This window comes from Bubalus bubalis, chromosome 8 (assembly GCF_019923935.1).
Source record: "Bubalus bubalis isolate 160015118507 breed Murrah chromosome 8, NDDB_SH_1, whole genome shotgun sequence".
Classification (NCBI taxonomy): Eukaryota; Metazoa; Chordata; class Mammalia; order Artiodactyla; family Bovidae; genus Bubalus; species Bubalus bubalis.
In genome coordinates this window covers 56,086,877-56,102,785 of record NC_059164.1, presented here as the reverse complement: position 1 = coordinate 56,102,785, position 15,909 = coordinate 56,086,877, and the positions used below count along the sequence as shown (strand labels likewise).

The following is a 15,909-nucleotide window of genomic DNA, read 5'->3' as shown; positions in this document are numbered from 1 at the left end:
GCAGGTATCTCACACCATACTTTCAGACACAGAGTTTCTGGCCTTTTTCTCTCAAGGGCCAACTCTGTTCCCACCAAAGAACCGATGCTTTTGAAATGCAGTGCTGAAGAAGACTCTTAAGAGTCCTTTGGACAGCAAGGAGATCAAACTAGTCAACCTAAAGGAAATCAACCCTGAATACTCATTGGAAGGACTGACGCTAAAGCTGAAGCTCCAATACTTTGGCCACCTGATGCAAAGAGCCAACTCATTGGAAAAGACCCCGATGCTGGGAAAGATTGAAGGCAGGAGGAGAAGAGGGTGACAGAGGATGAGACTGTTAGATAAGCATCACTGACTCAATGGACATGAGTCTGAGCAAACTCCGGACGATGGTGAAGGACAGAGGAGCCTGGTGTGCTGCAGTCCATGGGGTCACAAAGAGTTGGACATGATTTAGCAACTGAGCAACAACAACTGTTTCCACACTACTGGAGTCCTATGTCCAAGACTTCTACTGGAAGCACATGCCAGCTGACTGCGGAGCTCTTCAGAAGGTGATCGTAACTCCGAGGGAACAAAAATGGGGAAACGATAGCATGCTAGTAAGTGGGAGGCAGAGAAACAGGGATCCCAACATTCACTGCCAATCCTGCTTTGTAGAAGTTGTTACGGATGAGGCTGTGCAGTAAACAGGTGCAAACTGATGGAACTAAACTAGGACATCCTTCACACATGGACTTCACATCATGGACTCTGAACCATGAGCATGCAGGGGGTTACCCCCGTTTATAAGCAAGCATGCAATTTTTCTGTTGACACTGCATCGTCTAATACAAACTGCAATTCCTCAAGAGTCAGGAACATTGACAGGAATTCCCAGAGCCATGACAATGAAGTGATCAGTAACGGTTGTGGTGCAAGATACCACCAGGCCCATGGGCCTCTCTTTAGCTTTCACTATCTGCACAGGGCTTGGCCCAAAGCCTGTGGCCGAGCTCTGATCATCATCATCCAGTCTTTCACTGAATGGGCCCAAACAGACTGTCTTTGCAAGCAATAATTTATTCCTGCCACAGAGCATTTATCAAGATTAAAGACACATGTGGGAGGATTTGAGATTTCTAATTTTTCTCATTGGGTATTCAGTTCTTTCTTGAAATACAAGTTTAAGACATGCAGGTTATTTGGGGCTACAGCCATCCTACAAGGTTAAAAAAAAAAAAATTCCTTTAGAAGAAAAGTAAAAAGTCCAACACAGATGGACATGAAAGCAAGAGTCTCAAAGGATGATTCTTTGGTGTGCTTTCTCAGAAGACTTAACATTTTCTTTCCAGAAGCCATCTGATGGGCACTATATCCTATCACCTGTGTTTACTTACTGAGCTGTTTTTCTTGATGAGACAAAATACGTTGCTAAGGATCCGTGCACACATGATCAGGTCCTTCTGCTCTTGCAAGTGCATGTGGAGGTGATGTAACACGACAGGTAAGAGAATGTACCGGGAATCTGGAGGGAGAAGAAGTATTAGTGTCATATTTAACAGGCCCACGCAAACCTCGTGCAAATCCTTATCTACTCTTTAATTTTAATTGCTAAATTATTAACACATATAGTTAGAAAAGTACTCGTTCTACATAGTTGATACTGAAAAACAGTAGTCGCTTCTCCAACCCATGACTACTGGCCTTTCACTCTTTTATTGAAACAGGTTTTGTTTGTTTGTTTGTTTATTTGTTTTTACTACCAAATACCTAAATAGCATGCTTTTCTTGCTATCTCCAGACTTTTCATTGAGATGGATCATCGACTCACTTCCTATTATGGTAGATGAGAATTTAGTTTTTTGTTTTGTTTTTTAACCTCTTTTTCTTCTCTCCAGCCTCTTAAAAGAGTTATATCACAATTTCTGGCTAAATTAACACTTTGCATTTCCTGCTATTCTGATTTCCAACCCTTTCTCCATGATCAGATTTTTGTTTTATTTTTGTTTTTCTTTCTGAAAGCTTTCAGGAAATTATTCCTTGTAATTCAAAACTTCGCGATCATATACTTTGTTATGGCTCTTAAAATCTATAAACTCTTTAGTTCTGGGAACTTGCCTTGAATTATTTCTAGTATTATTTCCTTCCTGCTACTGCTAGTTCTTCTCTCCTCTGTCTGGAACTTTGACTACATTCATGTCATGAATATCTTAAACTATCTTCTACTTTTCTTGAATATTTTTTCATATTTTTGATCTCTAACTTGTCATAAGTATTTGAAATAGTAAGGTGATAAGTAATCTAAAAATTGACTTATATGCAGTATATATTCCAATATTTTGAAAAAGTAACAGTGAATATGCCTATTTTCCTGAAGGTTTATTTTTCAATGTGATGTCATTAACACAAAATTATTGCCTATCTTGGGCCCATAATGGGAATTTTATTTATAGGATGTGCCCACTTGCAAATACCCCAGCCCACCTTGCTTGGTTTTCTAAAAGATGTCATCTGTGAAACAATTCAAATGAATTAATTTTGGTTTATAAAAATCCATGTGTCTTATAGACAGCTTGTATAAGCTATAATCCCACCTTACTCATTCAAGGGAAAATGGATAAGCTAAATAACTCTATACCTATTAAAGAAACTCAACTTGCTATTAGCAGCATACAAGGAAAATTCCAGACCCAGGTAGCTTCTATGAGTTCTATGAAGCAATACGTAGAAGAAAGCATATCAAATATACATAAATCCTCCCAGAAAATAGAACAGGGAATACAATTAACTCATTTTATGAGGCCAGCATTATCTATGCCAAAATCAGTCAAAGACATTTTAAGACAAAACTACAGATTTGCTATCTCTCATCAACATAGATGCAAAAATTCTTATAAAATTTTAGCATAACACACATACAGTGATTAAATAGGTTTATCCTGGGAATGAATGATCGTTTTAACATTTGAAAGTCAATCAATCAATGTGATTCACTATATTAGCAGATGTATGAAATGTGAAAAATTCAGCATCCATAAATGATAAAAGGTGATAATTAAAGAATAATAGATAGTTTTCTCAAGTTTAGATAAAGGGCCTTGATGAAATACCTACTGTTAGCTAACATAATAGTAAAAGATTGAATGCTTTGTCTTTAAGATCAAAAATAAAGCAAGGAAGGCCAATTTCACCAATTCAACACTGTACTGGATTCCTAGCCAGTACGATAAGGTATATCCATAAGGGAAAAAATGTATGATCCTGTATGCTAATAAAAATTTTAAGTATTCACAATTCGGAAAGCGCCTTTATTGGTGTTTGCCTGACTTCTCTTGTTGTCTTCTTGATTTCTTTCAGTAGTGAGGTTGGCAGTTATATTTCTTTTAATGCCTGCCACCGGGCTACCAACACAGTGAGGTGCGGCCTGAGGTTTACCATCAAAACAAACCACATAAGTCACAGTCATGCTTCACTTTCAGAAAATGAACACAAAGGGTTAAAATCCAGTAGAACTCATTGCAGGCTTCCTTGCAACAGGAAGCCTTACCAGGGACTTCATTGAAACTGAAAGTGAAAGTCACTCTGTTCTGTCAGACTCTTTGCGATCCCATGGACTGTACTCCAAGCCGAAATACTGGAGTGGGTAGCCTTTCCCTTCTCCAGCTGATCTTCCCGATACAGGAATGGAACCGGGGTCTCCTGCATTGCAGGCGGATTCCTTACCAGTTGAGTCACCATGGAAGCCCAAGAATACTGGAATGGGTAGCCTATTCCTTCTCCCGGGGATCTTCTCAACCCAGGAATCAAACCAAGGTCTCCTGCATTGCAGGTGGATTCTTTACCAGCTGAGCTACCAGGGAAGCCCAATACTTATTTATAAAACAATTACTTGACAAAAAGAACCAAGAAAAGGAAACTGAAAGCTTAAATGACAGGAGTCACTGCCTAGTGATGCTTAATTAGAAAGGAAGATAAAGCTTGTCTGATATGTTCCTGCAGCCAGTGGGATTTGATTTCTAAAAATTCAATTTGCAATCAACTGTTAAGGAAATCTCTACTGCCAAAATGTAAGGCAGACAAATAATTGGTGTGTGGTGCCTGTGAAAATAAATGTATGAGTTGCCTGAAGATTTGCTGCTTCTCCATTACTAGGGCAATATTACCAATGCACATGATAGAATCGAGGGGTAAATGCCAAACGAACTGACTGGTTAAAATGCTAATTCTTATCTTTAAAACAAAACTCCTGGAGTCATCAAGAAGGCTCAAAGGAAAAAAGAAAAAGGCTCAAAGGAAAAACAAAACCCAGACTTGAACATACAGTAAGTTTCTAAACAGTAGAATCTGTTATGCAGGTTCTGTCCTTGAAAGGGTCAAAACACTGAGATTCAGATTCTCAGATAAAGCTCACTGTATGGTGTGTCTTTTTATTTTGTCTGTACACACTTGAAGAGATAAGCCAGCTCCCATTAGCAATTTCCAATAGGTGTGGGGCTAGGAAGAGGAAGCAGCAGCTAAGAAATGCTGATAAACTTCCTCCTTGATGTTAATTTCCAGGAAAGTTCTCATCTTTGTTCCTCTAGCAACAAAGCTTTAGACAATCATCCTTGTAGTCCTCTGTCCCCAAGTGAATGAGGGCTGTGAGTCCTTTAGGGGCATGCAGGGTTTCCAGCCACTCTCCACCAACTGTCTCAGTACAGGCTGGACACCAGCACGACACCCAAGCAGCTGCTCCATGGCAGCCTCAGGACGCGGAGATGGTACCCCAGGTGGGCAAGGGGTCCGGCTGTGGCACAGCTCTGAATGGAGCAGAGCTGCTGGCTGCAGGGAAGCACCAGCAGAACAAAAAGCCCTGAAATCAGAGCTGGTTTAGGCCTTTGTGATCCAAGATACCAGGAAATGAACTGCTAATGTCACAGACATCAACAGAACCTGCAAACTAGCCCTTCAGTCACTGGTGGACAGAAAACGCTCAGAATGGACAGGACTGATGATGATTTAGGGGCTTCCTGTCATGCACACAAAGTCAGTACCACACAGGTAGACAACAGCCCAGGGCTAGGGATGATCTCTGTGTGGCCCAGGTTTCTTATAGAGTGGTTTCAATCTCCCACCCTTAAAGCAAAATATTAAGGAATGCAGAGGAACCAGAGATCAAACACCAGCATACGCTGGATCATGGAGAAAGCAAGGGAGTTAAAGAAAAACATCTACTGCTGCTTCATGACTATGCTAAAGCCTTTGAGTGTGTAGATCACAACCAACTGTGGAAAATTCTTAAAAAGACGGGAGTTACTAGACCACCTTACCTGTCTCCTGAGAAATGTGTATACAAGTCAAGAAGCAAGTTAGAACCTGGCACAGAACAACTGACTGGTTCAAAATTATGAAAGGAATATGACAAGGCTGTATATTGTCACCCTGCTTATTTAACTCATATGTAGAGCACATCATGAGAAATGCTGGACTGGATGAAGCACAAGCTGGAATCAAGATGGCCAGAAGAAATATCAATGACCTATATGCAGATGATACCACTCTAATGGCAGAAAGTGAAGAGCAACTAAAGAACCTCTTGATGAAGGTGAAAGAGGAGAGTGGAAAAGCTGGCTTAAAACTCAACATTCAGAAAATTAAGATCACTGCATCCACTCTCATCACTTCATGGCAAATAGAAGGGGAAAAGCGGGGAAGCAGTGACAGATTTTCTCTTCCTGGGCTCCCAAATCACTGTAGACAGTGACTGCAGCCATGAAATTAAGACACTTGCCCCTTGAAAGAAAAGCTATGACAAACTTAGACAGCATATTAAAAAACAGAGACATTACTTTGCTGACAAAGCTATGTTTTTTCCAGTAGTCATGTATGGATATGTGAGTGCTGAAGAATTGATACTTTTGAACTGTGGTGTTGGAGAAGACTCTTGAGAGTGCCTTGGAGTGCAAGGAGATTAAACCAGTCATTCCTAAAGGAAATCAGTCCTGAATATTCACTGGAAGGACGGATGCTGAAGCTGAAACTCTAATAATTTGGCCACCTGATGCAAAGAACTGACTCATTTGAAAAGATCCTGATGCTGGGAAAGATTGAAGGAAGGATGAGAAGGGGATGACAGAGGATGAGATGGTTGGATGGCATCACTGACTAAATGGATATGAGTTTGAGTAAACTCCAGGAGTTGGTGATGGACCGGCCTGGCGTGCTGCAGTCCATGGGGACGCAAAGAGTTGGACACGACTGAGCGACTGAACAACAATTCCTGCTCCATCCTGATCCTGGTCATGACCTAGTACATAGCATTCATGAAGCATCTATCAAGTGTCTATTATGCACCAGGCACTGTTATGGAAGCTAGAGATAAAACTGTCTTCAAGATAAATAGAACCCATGTTATTTTAGGCTCTTCTTCTGGGATGAGGGGGGGAGAGACAGACTTGAAACAACTAAATCACCAATTCTTCAGTTATTACAGATGCATTAAGTTATCCAAGAAGTAAAAAGCCAAAGAATGAGACTGATGATGGGATGGGTGAGGCAGATAAGAGATTTCTTGAGAAAATGAGAGTTCAACTGAATCCTGAAGGGTAAAGATGGGTCAACTTGGTTCAGAAAGGAACAGGAGAAAGTCGGTTCCAAGTAGAGTGAAGTAACACTGAGACGGGACCAGGCAGGTGGGCAGGGCACTATCATTGTACTTTGAGGGGAAAAAGAGCATTCTTCATTCTTGCAACTCCATGTATCTTTACAAGGCCTGTCTGCTACAGTGTAAGCTGTGGTTAATAGAAAAGCTGTGAGCAAGTGGCATTTTCTAATGTGAAAGAAATTTAATTACAGTGCAAGAAAAGTCAATACTCAACTAGGCTTTACCTAAAGTTCAAAGAAAAGCTACAGGCACTCATCAATTGTAGTAAGATTTTATTCTTCAAGTCGTCAAATTAATAGATATACCATCACACATCCTTTTTTTATATTGTGGCCTAAAACGAGGGGGTAGGATGGACAGGTAGAGGCATTCGTTCCTAGAATAAACTTTAAAAACAGTCTTATGGGGACTTTCCTGTGGTGGTACAGTTGGCTAAAACTCCACGGTCTCAGTGCAGGAGGCCCAAGTTTGATCCCTGCTCAGGGAACTAGATCTCACATGCCACAACTGAGACCCAGTGCAGCCAAATATTAAAAATAACAACAACAAAGATGTCCTTAAAAAACAGTCTTATAGTCCACCTTCCTCCCTTTCTCCTTTACTTTTTCACTGCAGCCATCAAGTCCACAAAAGAGCTAATAGGGAACTGGGGAGTTTCTGGCAAAAGGAAAAAACAATGACTTCGGGGTACTTTCTTACGAAATCCCTGAGATGCCTGGCTTTTCAGTCTGTGGGAATAGGAGGTAGCACCAGCACGTTTCTCATCACTACACGCTCCGTGCATTTATGCTCACCTCTATTATCTACACTGTGGTTTGCCTGAGAAACTGCTCAATTACCCCGAAGTAAAAACATGTATGACCTTATCTTAGCAAGCAAATAGCTCGGGAATGACCGCAGACCTCTGCTGAACAAGTCAAGCACCAAGCGATGGGGCCCAGTGAAAATGGAGACAAAACCACAGTCCTCCAGAGCCTGCCCTGTGGTCTGAGAAGACTCAACATCCACCTTCTCATTCCCACAGCTTCACCTGCCTCTCAGCCCCCATTCTCCATGCTTCTGCCTCCCCCTGCCTCAACCTCCATCCTTCAAATCTGCTCTTTACTCATGGCAAGCTGTCTTCTCCAACATCACTGAGACCTTTTCCTGGCCTTCAAAAAACAGGAAGAATAGAATTGTGGGGAGAAAAGGAAAAGTGAGCAGCTCAACTTTTATACCTTAAATAAGCCTGCCTGGACCCCGGATGATTTAGATGTGGAACAACAAGCTGCTTAAATTTCAAATCTGAGCGAAGTCTTTCAGGTCTGATCAGCTACCCTAGACTCTCACCTTGCGGGACTCTACCTGGCTGTAGAATGTCTCCAGCCCTGAGGCTGCCCCTGCCCCTTAACTCAAGATGGCCTGAACCTTCCTACCACGTTTTTGTTGTTCCCTTCTGTGGTGTTGACCTTGTATGCCCCTCTTTGCCTTCTGTGAGTGTTAATTTCTAAGGTAAGCTCAACTGGAAGTATTCTGCAGCCATACTGCTTCCTTTGCATATCTCCTCCACTTTTTTTCTCTTTGGGGTTTGCACTGGTTAATTTTATATGTCAATTTGTGCCATGGGAGCTCAGGTATTTGGTTAAATGCTATCTTTGGTGTGCCAGTGCATTTCTGGATAGGAATTATGTGTGATGTAGGCTAAGTAAAGCAGGCTGTCCTCCCCAACATGGGTGGGCCTCACCTAATCCGTTGAAGCTCTGAATACAAGAAAAGGTGGAGTAAAGAAGAGTTTACTCTCTCTGCCTGTCATTCAGGTGAGATATCCACCTTTTCCTGCCTTCAGATTTAGACTGGAATTTATGCAAACACCTCTCCTGGTTTTTAGGCCTTGGAACTCAGACTGGAACTATGTCACCTACTTTGAATCTCCAGCTTGCTAACTGAAGATTTTGGGACTTCTCAGCCTCCATAAACACATAAGACAATTCCTTACAATAAATCTACACACACACACACACACACACACACACACACAATTTTTTCTCTGGAGAAGCCTAATATAGGATTCTAGTACAAAGAAAATTTTCAGAACTTTCTATCTCTCCTAAGGAGCTTGTAACATGTACAGTCTTGTTCTCCAAAATATTTTGAAATCTATTTTCTTAAAGCATGGGCTGACTGTACTCTGTACGCCTTTCTGGCTAAAATGAATGCCCCAGAAAATGAGATCACTTTCTCAGATCCTTCTCACTTCTCTATCACTAACCAGTTCATCTTTGTTGATCAGAATTCAGCTCAGAGTAGCAATTATCTCTGCCATACTCAGTGTTCTGAGCAATGCACCTGTCATTAAGGCCATCAAGAATTAAATACTTTGTCTTCAGCTGAATACATAGCCAGTTGATACCATGTAATGTACTTATCCCTATTTTATTTTCTCTGTTCAGATTTATAATTTTAATCAGCAAAGTGTCATTTGTAACTTCCATCTGGCCAAGATGTGTGTACTCATATAACTGTAGGACTTCATGTTCCATTTATTTTACTTCCAACAAGTAAATAAAATTCAGACTCCTGAGTGTTTTTGCCTTTCATATATGGAGCTACCATCACACTGCTTTTAAACTGTTCGTTTTACCCCTATGTAGTAGGCAGAATAAATTGTTCCCCTCAAAGACATCTACATCTTAATTCTCAGAACCTGTATATATGTTATGTGAATAGATTATGTTAAAGAGATTTTTCGGAAATGATTAAAATAAGGATGCTGAGCTGGGGAGATCATCCTGAATTATCTAGGTGGGACCCATGTAAACATAGAGGTCCTTACAAGTGAAAGCAGCTAGACAGAGTCAGAGATGTGAAGATGCTAGACTGCTGGCTTTAAAGATGAAGGAGGCAGGAATGTAGGCAGCCTCTAGAAGCTGTCAGAGGCAAGAAAACAAATTATTCCCTAGACACTACACAAAGGAATGTTGCTCCATCCACACCCTGATTTTAGGCCAGTGAGAAGCCTTTTGGACTTCTGCCCTACAGAAATGTAACATAAGAAATTTGAGTTACATTAATCCACTAAGTTTGTAGTAATCGCTGTGGTACCAGCAGGAAACTAACAGGTCAAAGTTTATCTATAACATGAATCTGATTTCGCCATAGTTTGGTGATGCTCTTCATGGTTTTTCCTTGTTGTTGTTGTTATGGTTCCTGGGTAATTTTTTTTTTTACCACTAGTGCCACCTGGGAAGCTCAGCGAGTCACTAAACAGCAAGCTAATCCCATCTTTCTGGGGGCAATGATGGAAGTCAGGCCTCTTACTAGCATCTGTGCATGTGCCTCAGTGTGTTCCATTGATCAGGAGTCACTTTGTTTCTCAGAAGTTTATGTTTCCCATAATTACCCTCCACGAGGAGTGTCCCACAGAACAAATGAAGCAGGCTTCCCCCCCCCTCCTCCTTCCACATCACTAAGCCCCAGCACTGGCTCCAAGTCTCTCCTCTAGGTCACGAGCACAGCCCTTTCAGGGTCCACGTTCCCTGGGTCTCTTGAGTCCTTCTATTCTGGCCCCAGTAAACAATCTCACCACCTCCCACAGAGACCCAGTATGATTTCTCTACCACCTCTTGGGCATCAGTAATCAACAGGGAACTGAGTCCACAGACAGAACACATCTCCCAGGGGCAATAACGAACAAAAATAATTTCCTTACATTTAGAAATGGTTTTCATTTATCTATGTTGCTCTTTTTGTGTCAGACTTTAACCCAACAAAGAATCATCTAGCCAGTAAGAGAGAAATATGGTAAAAATCACCAATTCCTCTGATAGAATAAACTCTTCTTAGTTTGGTAATTGATATTGACAGAACTGATATTCTAGTCAAATTTGGATGTCTAGTTGGGACCATCATCCTTTCTACTTCATACCGCCTATTCTTCGCCCTCAGTTCAGTTCAGTTCAGTTGCTCAGTCGTGTCTGACTCTTTGAGACCCCATGAATTGCAGCTCGCCAGGCCTCCCTGTCCATCACCAACACCCGGAGTTCACTCAAACTCATGTCCATCGAGTCGTGATGCCATCCAGCCATCTCATCCTCTGTCGTCCCCTTCTCCTCCTGCCCCCAATCCCTCCCAGCATCAGAGTCTTTTCCAATGAGTCAACTCTTCGCATGAGGTGGCCAAAGTACTGGAGTTTCAGCTTTATCATCATTCCTTCCAAAGAACACCCAGGGCTGATCTCCTTTAGAATGGACTCAAGGAAGCCCTAATCATCGCAGCAGAACCCTAGGGCTCTGAGGGGGACAGTCTGAAAACTACTATAAGAAGCATCTTTCTTTCCAGGATGAGATGTGTTTTCATGGGGAGAAATCAGAAGGCTGAAGCCTCTTTCACACTGAAACATTGTTATCTCAGAAAAAAATCAGAAACATACTAACAGTCTATCAACAGGAGAAAAGGTAAATTAACCACAATATACAAATATTCATTGGACTACTATATAACAGTAAAAAAGAACAAGAGCTATATCTAATAGCATGGAAGAATTAAAAAGTGCAATATTAATCAAAAAGAAGCACTCTACAGAATGACATTCAATATAATATTATATAAAAATTAAAGGATGAAAAAATTTTGAAAAGGTAAAAAATGGTATGTTTTTATAGCTACAGAATAAAGGCATAGAAAACAGAACCGAATCTGATAGTGGAAACATATATGAAGGAAGTGAGTATATACAAGAGGGCCTATTTCTATAATGACAAATCTCTTAAAAGATCTAAAGTAAATATCTCCCATTGCTGAGATTTATTATGCTCTAGTCTAGTTTCTATGTTTAAAGCATTTCACAATAAAATAATGAAAAAAAGGTTTCTTAACTATATTTTAGAACTATTTCAAAAATACAACACACACATACATGTATTCATGGGAAAAGAGATTTCTCAAAAATAATTTTTAAAAGTTTTTGATTCAGTGATAATGATGGAAACTTTTTAAAATAAAATTTAAAATGAGACTGGCATTTTATTATTTAAAAAAAAAAAAAAAAAAAACTAGAGGAAAACAAGATGTGCTTCCCTCATAGCTCAGTCAGTAAAGCATCTGCCTGCAATGCAGGAGACTCGGGTTCGATTCCTGGGTCGGGAAGATCCCCTGGAGAAAGAAATGGCAACCCAGTCCAGTAAATTCTTGCCTGGAAAATCCCATGGACAGAGGAGGCTGGAAGGCTACCATCCATTGGGTTGCAAAAGTCAGACACAACTTAGTGACTAAACCAAAAAAAATTATGACAAAATCAACTTAGCAAGTAGTCACTTGCTATTAGGATAAAATATATAAAAAATGACAACACACTGAAACTTTCACCCAGTTTCAGAACACAAATTGATGGAAAACTTTGAAGGACAAATGAGATAAACAAACAAGGATTATAGCAGGTTCCTGTAAGCATCTCTGAAAAGAAAAATTTTCAATTTTGTTGAACGTTAAAAGAAAAAAAAATCTACAGCAAGGAAAAAAGCATGCCCTACACTAAAACTTGTTGTGATCTGAATTAACAATTTAATTATTAGGATTTTCATTCTTTCCAGAAATAAAGTTTTAAGAGCCATACTTTTGTGTCTGACTATTTGATAAACTTATTCTCCCATCCAAATACACAATGCTTCTGAGAAAGAAGTTTTTAGTTTCCTTTTTGAATTGCTTCTGCTGACCTATGACTAGAAAATGTAAGTAATGGCTTTCTAGAGACACTGTTTCATCTGAGAGACCCAACACCTTACCTGGGTTGGTATAGAGCTGGCTTTCCACGGTCTTGCCAATGCACTGCAGTTTAACGGCCTGCAGGGCGTCATCCACGTGCACGATGGTCGGCAGACTGCCCAGGGTGTCCTGGACCAAGTTGGCCACCTCCCGGACGTCAAAGAGCTTCAACAGCTCCGAATACACAGCTGGGAAGGAGCTCAGAAACACAGCCTTTAAAAGAAGAAATTTAAGTCAATTCCCAGATATGCCCTGAAAAATCAGCTATAAAAATGTCAGTGAGTTTAAGACTGTGACAAATATTTTTAAATGGTAGGAAATAGAATGTCAAACGCTTCTGCTACCTAAATCTAAAAAGACTAAAAGGGCAAAATTTAGGGGAAAAAGGTATACCAAAACGGAGCAATTTTTCAAAATATGCAAAGGTACAACATAGTAAAAACTGGGAAATCCTGTAAAACCACTGACATTAGCAAAGTGATGGACAAAACCCCCACAGATTCAGCAGAAGGCAGCGTGATCAAATGGAAGGAATACTCAGCCAAGACCTGGATTGTAATTATTTATGTTTCATTCTTTTTGGAGAAGGTTTCTGAAGTGCTCATTTAAATCTCATTTACCTTTAAGAAGCCAAACACATTAATTCCCTAAAACACGCAATTTATGATTAAAGAAAAAACATAGGACGTCAGAAAGCATCAGAAGACCTAGATTATATGTAGGACTAGCTTGACTTCTAATCAATTCTGTGACCTTGGGCAAGTCATTTTAATCCCCTAGGTTTCAGCTTCATCACTTGTAAAATGCCAAGATCATTAGAATAATCCCTCAGGTTACTTCAAGATCTAATGAAAATCCAAAACTGTGTGTATTAAGAACAATATTGTTTACACAAATGAAGAAACCTGATCATTATTTTTTTAAAGAAAAAAAAAAAAATAGATGCTAACTTCAAACCCTGAAGGGCATACTTTAAAAATTGGGCTAAGACTGTACATCAAAACAAACTCAGCCTTTTGAAATTCCACAAAAAGAGGGCAGTGGAAAGAAAAATTGATCAACCACCTGGTGGAGGAAGAGGTACATGTTTCTAATATGCTGACATTCAATGGCTGTCGGATTTACCAATGAGATCTGACACCAGCAGAAAGTGGGTCAAGTCTACATATGCTGATGATTCAAGCACAGAATCAAATTCAAATTTGTGGACTTTGGTATCTACCTATATAACAGCAGCAGAAATATGTTGAAGAGCCAAGACCTGTTTCTGATGTCAGAACCATCAGAATGCTCAAGGTGCTAGGGTCAACAGCTATGTTCTCCCTTTGATTTTTAAAAATTATAGATCTACTTGAATGCTTTTAAAATTAATAACCTGATATTTTTTGGTAAAGACTATATTTATATAACCTTCATTTTACTCTGCAAAGAACTGAGTCATAAGATGAAGTTTAAAAAAATTAAATGAGGCCAGCTTTCTGATCACTAAAAAGTCACCTAACTTGATGTTCCTCATAAATCCCTTAATGTATGTGTCAATTCTTTATTTATACCTCTTTATTTCAAAAAGATATTTGTGCCTGCAGTGTAAGATGCAATTATTAAAAAGGATAAATAAAAAAGGACCTTGTGATGAGGGCAGAAAGATATTTGCACAGGTATCTAAGCTAAAGATTTTTACTGCAAATAAAAACACGATATTGTTTTGATCTTCCTGGTATCCAAGACAAAAAGAGAAAAGATAATTAATAGGAATTTGCGGCAGGGTCTCAGGGCTCAATGCCTTCCACCATTCTTCTTTTCTTGGGGTTCCCAGGGTAGAGAGCTGTCCTTGGAATGGACTACAGACAGCTGAGTTAGCCTTCTGTCCTGCTCCCAAGGACAGAATTATTAGCAGGCTGGGCTTAGGCCAGGATGACCAAATGAACCACCTAGCAGTGAAGCAACTTAGCAGCAGCAGCAGCAGCAGCAGTATCAGCTCTACAGAGCAGCTGTCTACTGATCCAACTGGAAGGATTGCTGGGATGGCCTATTCTGCCTCCAGGAGACAGAATTTGCTGAGTTGTAACTCACATGGAAAAAATCCAAAATGGAGCAAGGAAACTGGGATTTTTGTGTTTAAGGCAAGAATCTGGACCAATGGCTATCCTTGGCTCTGGACACAGTAGGCAGAGTTCCAAGATGATCTCCAAGAAATTTGTCCCCTGATGCTGTTCCCACACAGAAGTGTTCTCTGACACGTGGGGGAACTCAGAGATCTGAAGCATGAGAAAGATTTGATAAACTGTGCCTGGCTTTGAGGATCGGAGGGGCCATGCACCAAGGAATGTGAGTGGTCTCCAGGAGCTAAGAGCACCCAGCTCCTTCTCCACCTCTGGTTGACAGCCAGCAAGGAAATGGGACTCTCACCCATAAGGAAACTGATTCCTGTCCAAAGTCTGAAAGATCAAGAAGGTGAATTCCTCCCGAGAGCCTCCAGATAAGCCATCAAAGCCAATCCCCTGCTTTTGGTTACAGGAGACCCTAAGCCAAAAATCCGACCATGTCTTTTTGATCTACAGAATCTGACCTGATAAATGGGTTTCACCTAACACCATCATGGTCATTTATTGTGCAGTGACAGTAACCTAACATATTGGATCAATCAGATTAGTGACACCTTCCATCTTAGAAGAGACAGCTATGAAAGTGTGGGGTCAAAGGGGGACTTGGAATGGGAAAAAGTGTTTAAAATTCTCCTTCCTCCCAAAATATAGAGGGAGGAAGGAGAATTCCTCTTTGCTTAATGAAGAAAACTAGCCACTTCTTTATATAAATTTTCTCTTAGCATCAAACTAAAAAACTATGTACACATTTTATATATTATCTCCTGATAAAAAGCTAACAGTCAAAAAATAAGAATCAAATATGATTCTTTGAAGGTGCGAAAATTTCACTATTTAAAAAAAAAATATTTTAATTTTTCTTTGGCCATGCCCCAAGGCTTTTGGGATCTTACTTCCCCAAACCAGGGATACAACCTACACCCCCTGCATTGGAAGGTGAAGTCTTAACCACTGCACATCCAGGGAAGTCCCATTTGCTTCACTATCCTGATGGAGGGGTAGAATTTAGAGAATCAAGAGCAGTTGGAGGTTAAATATAGAAAAGGAAGCTGCTCTATATCATGGCTGTACCTCAGAGCCCAAATCTCTCAGAGAGACGGCTAGGATTCAGTGTAACGTAACTAAGGTAAAAGAATGTTTCTCTAACTTTAAAGAAGGAAAAAAATCTCAGGAGTCCATAGCAAGACATTCTTATTTGAGAAACCATGACTTAAGGTTACTCTTGAGAGTAGGAGAATATTTTTCAGTTGTGAATTAGGTACGTTGTATCCTTGATAGAGGTTTTTCTTTTTTTTTTTAAAGAAAAATCTCAAAATGAAAACTGAAATTTTTAACAGTTTTTATAAAAGTAGTGAACTTCTGAGAATTTTGATCTAAAGGAAAATATGGTTAGCCTGTTGGAATATCCTTTTCAAATATCACCAGCTGATAAGTAAGGTTTGATTAGTTGGCAACTTG

At 40.1% G+C, this 15,909-nt stretch overlaps 1 protein-coding gene across 4 annotated transcripts in view; it reads right to left on the bottom strand.

The window, feature by feature from the left end:
• Window positions 1-15,909, bottom strand: part of DOCK4 (dedicator of cytokinesis 4) — a 474,663-nt gene that overhangs the window by 131,622 nt on the left and 327,132 nt on the right. For all 4 annotated transcript variants that reach the window (XM_045166403.1, XM_045166401.1, XM_045166404.1 and 1 more), the window contains exons 23-24: window positions 12,367-12,559; window positions 1,362-1,489 (exon numbers count right to left, since the gene is read on the bottom strand). In XM_045166403.1, coding sequence (XP_045022338.1) covers window positions 1,362-1,489; window positions 12,367-12,559 — 321 coding nt within the window. The remainder of the gene's footprint in view (window positions 1-1,361; window positions 1,490-12,366; window positions 12,560-15,909) is intronic.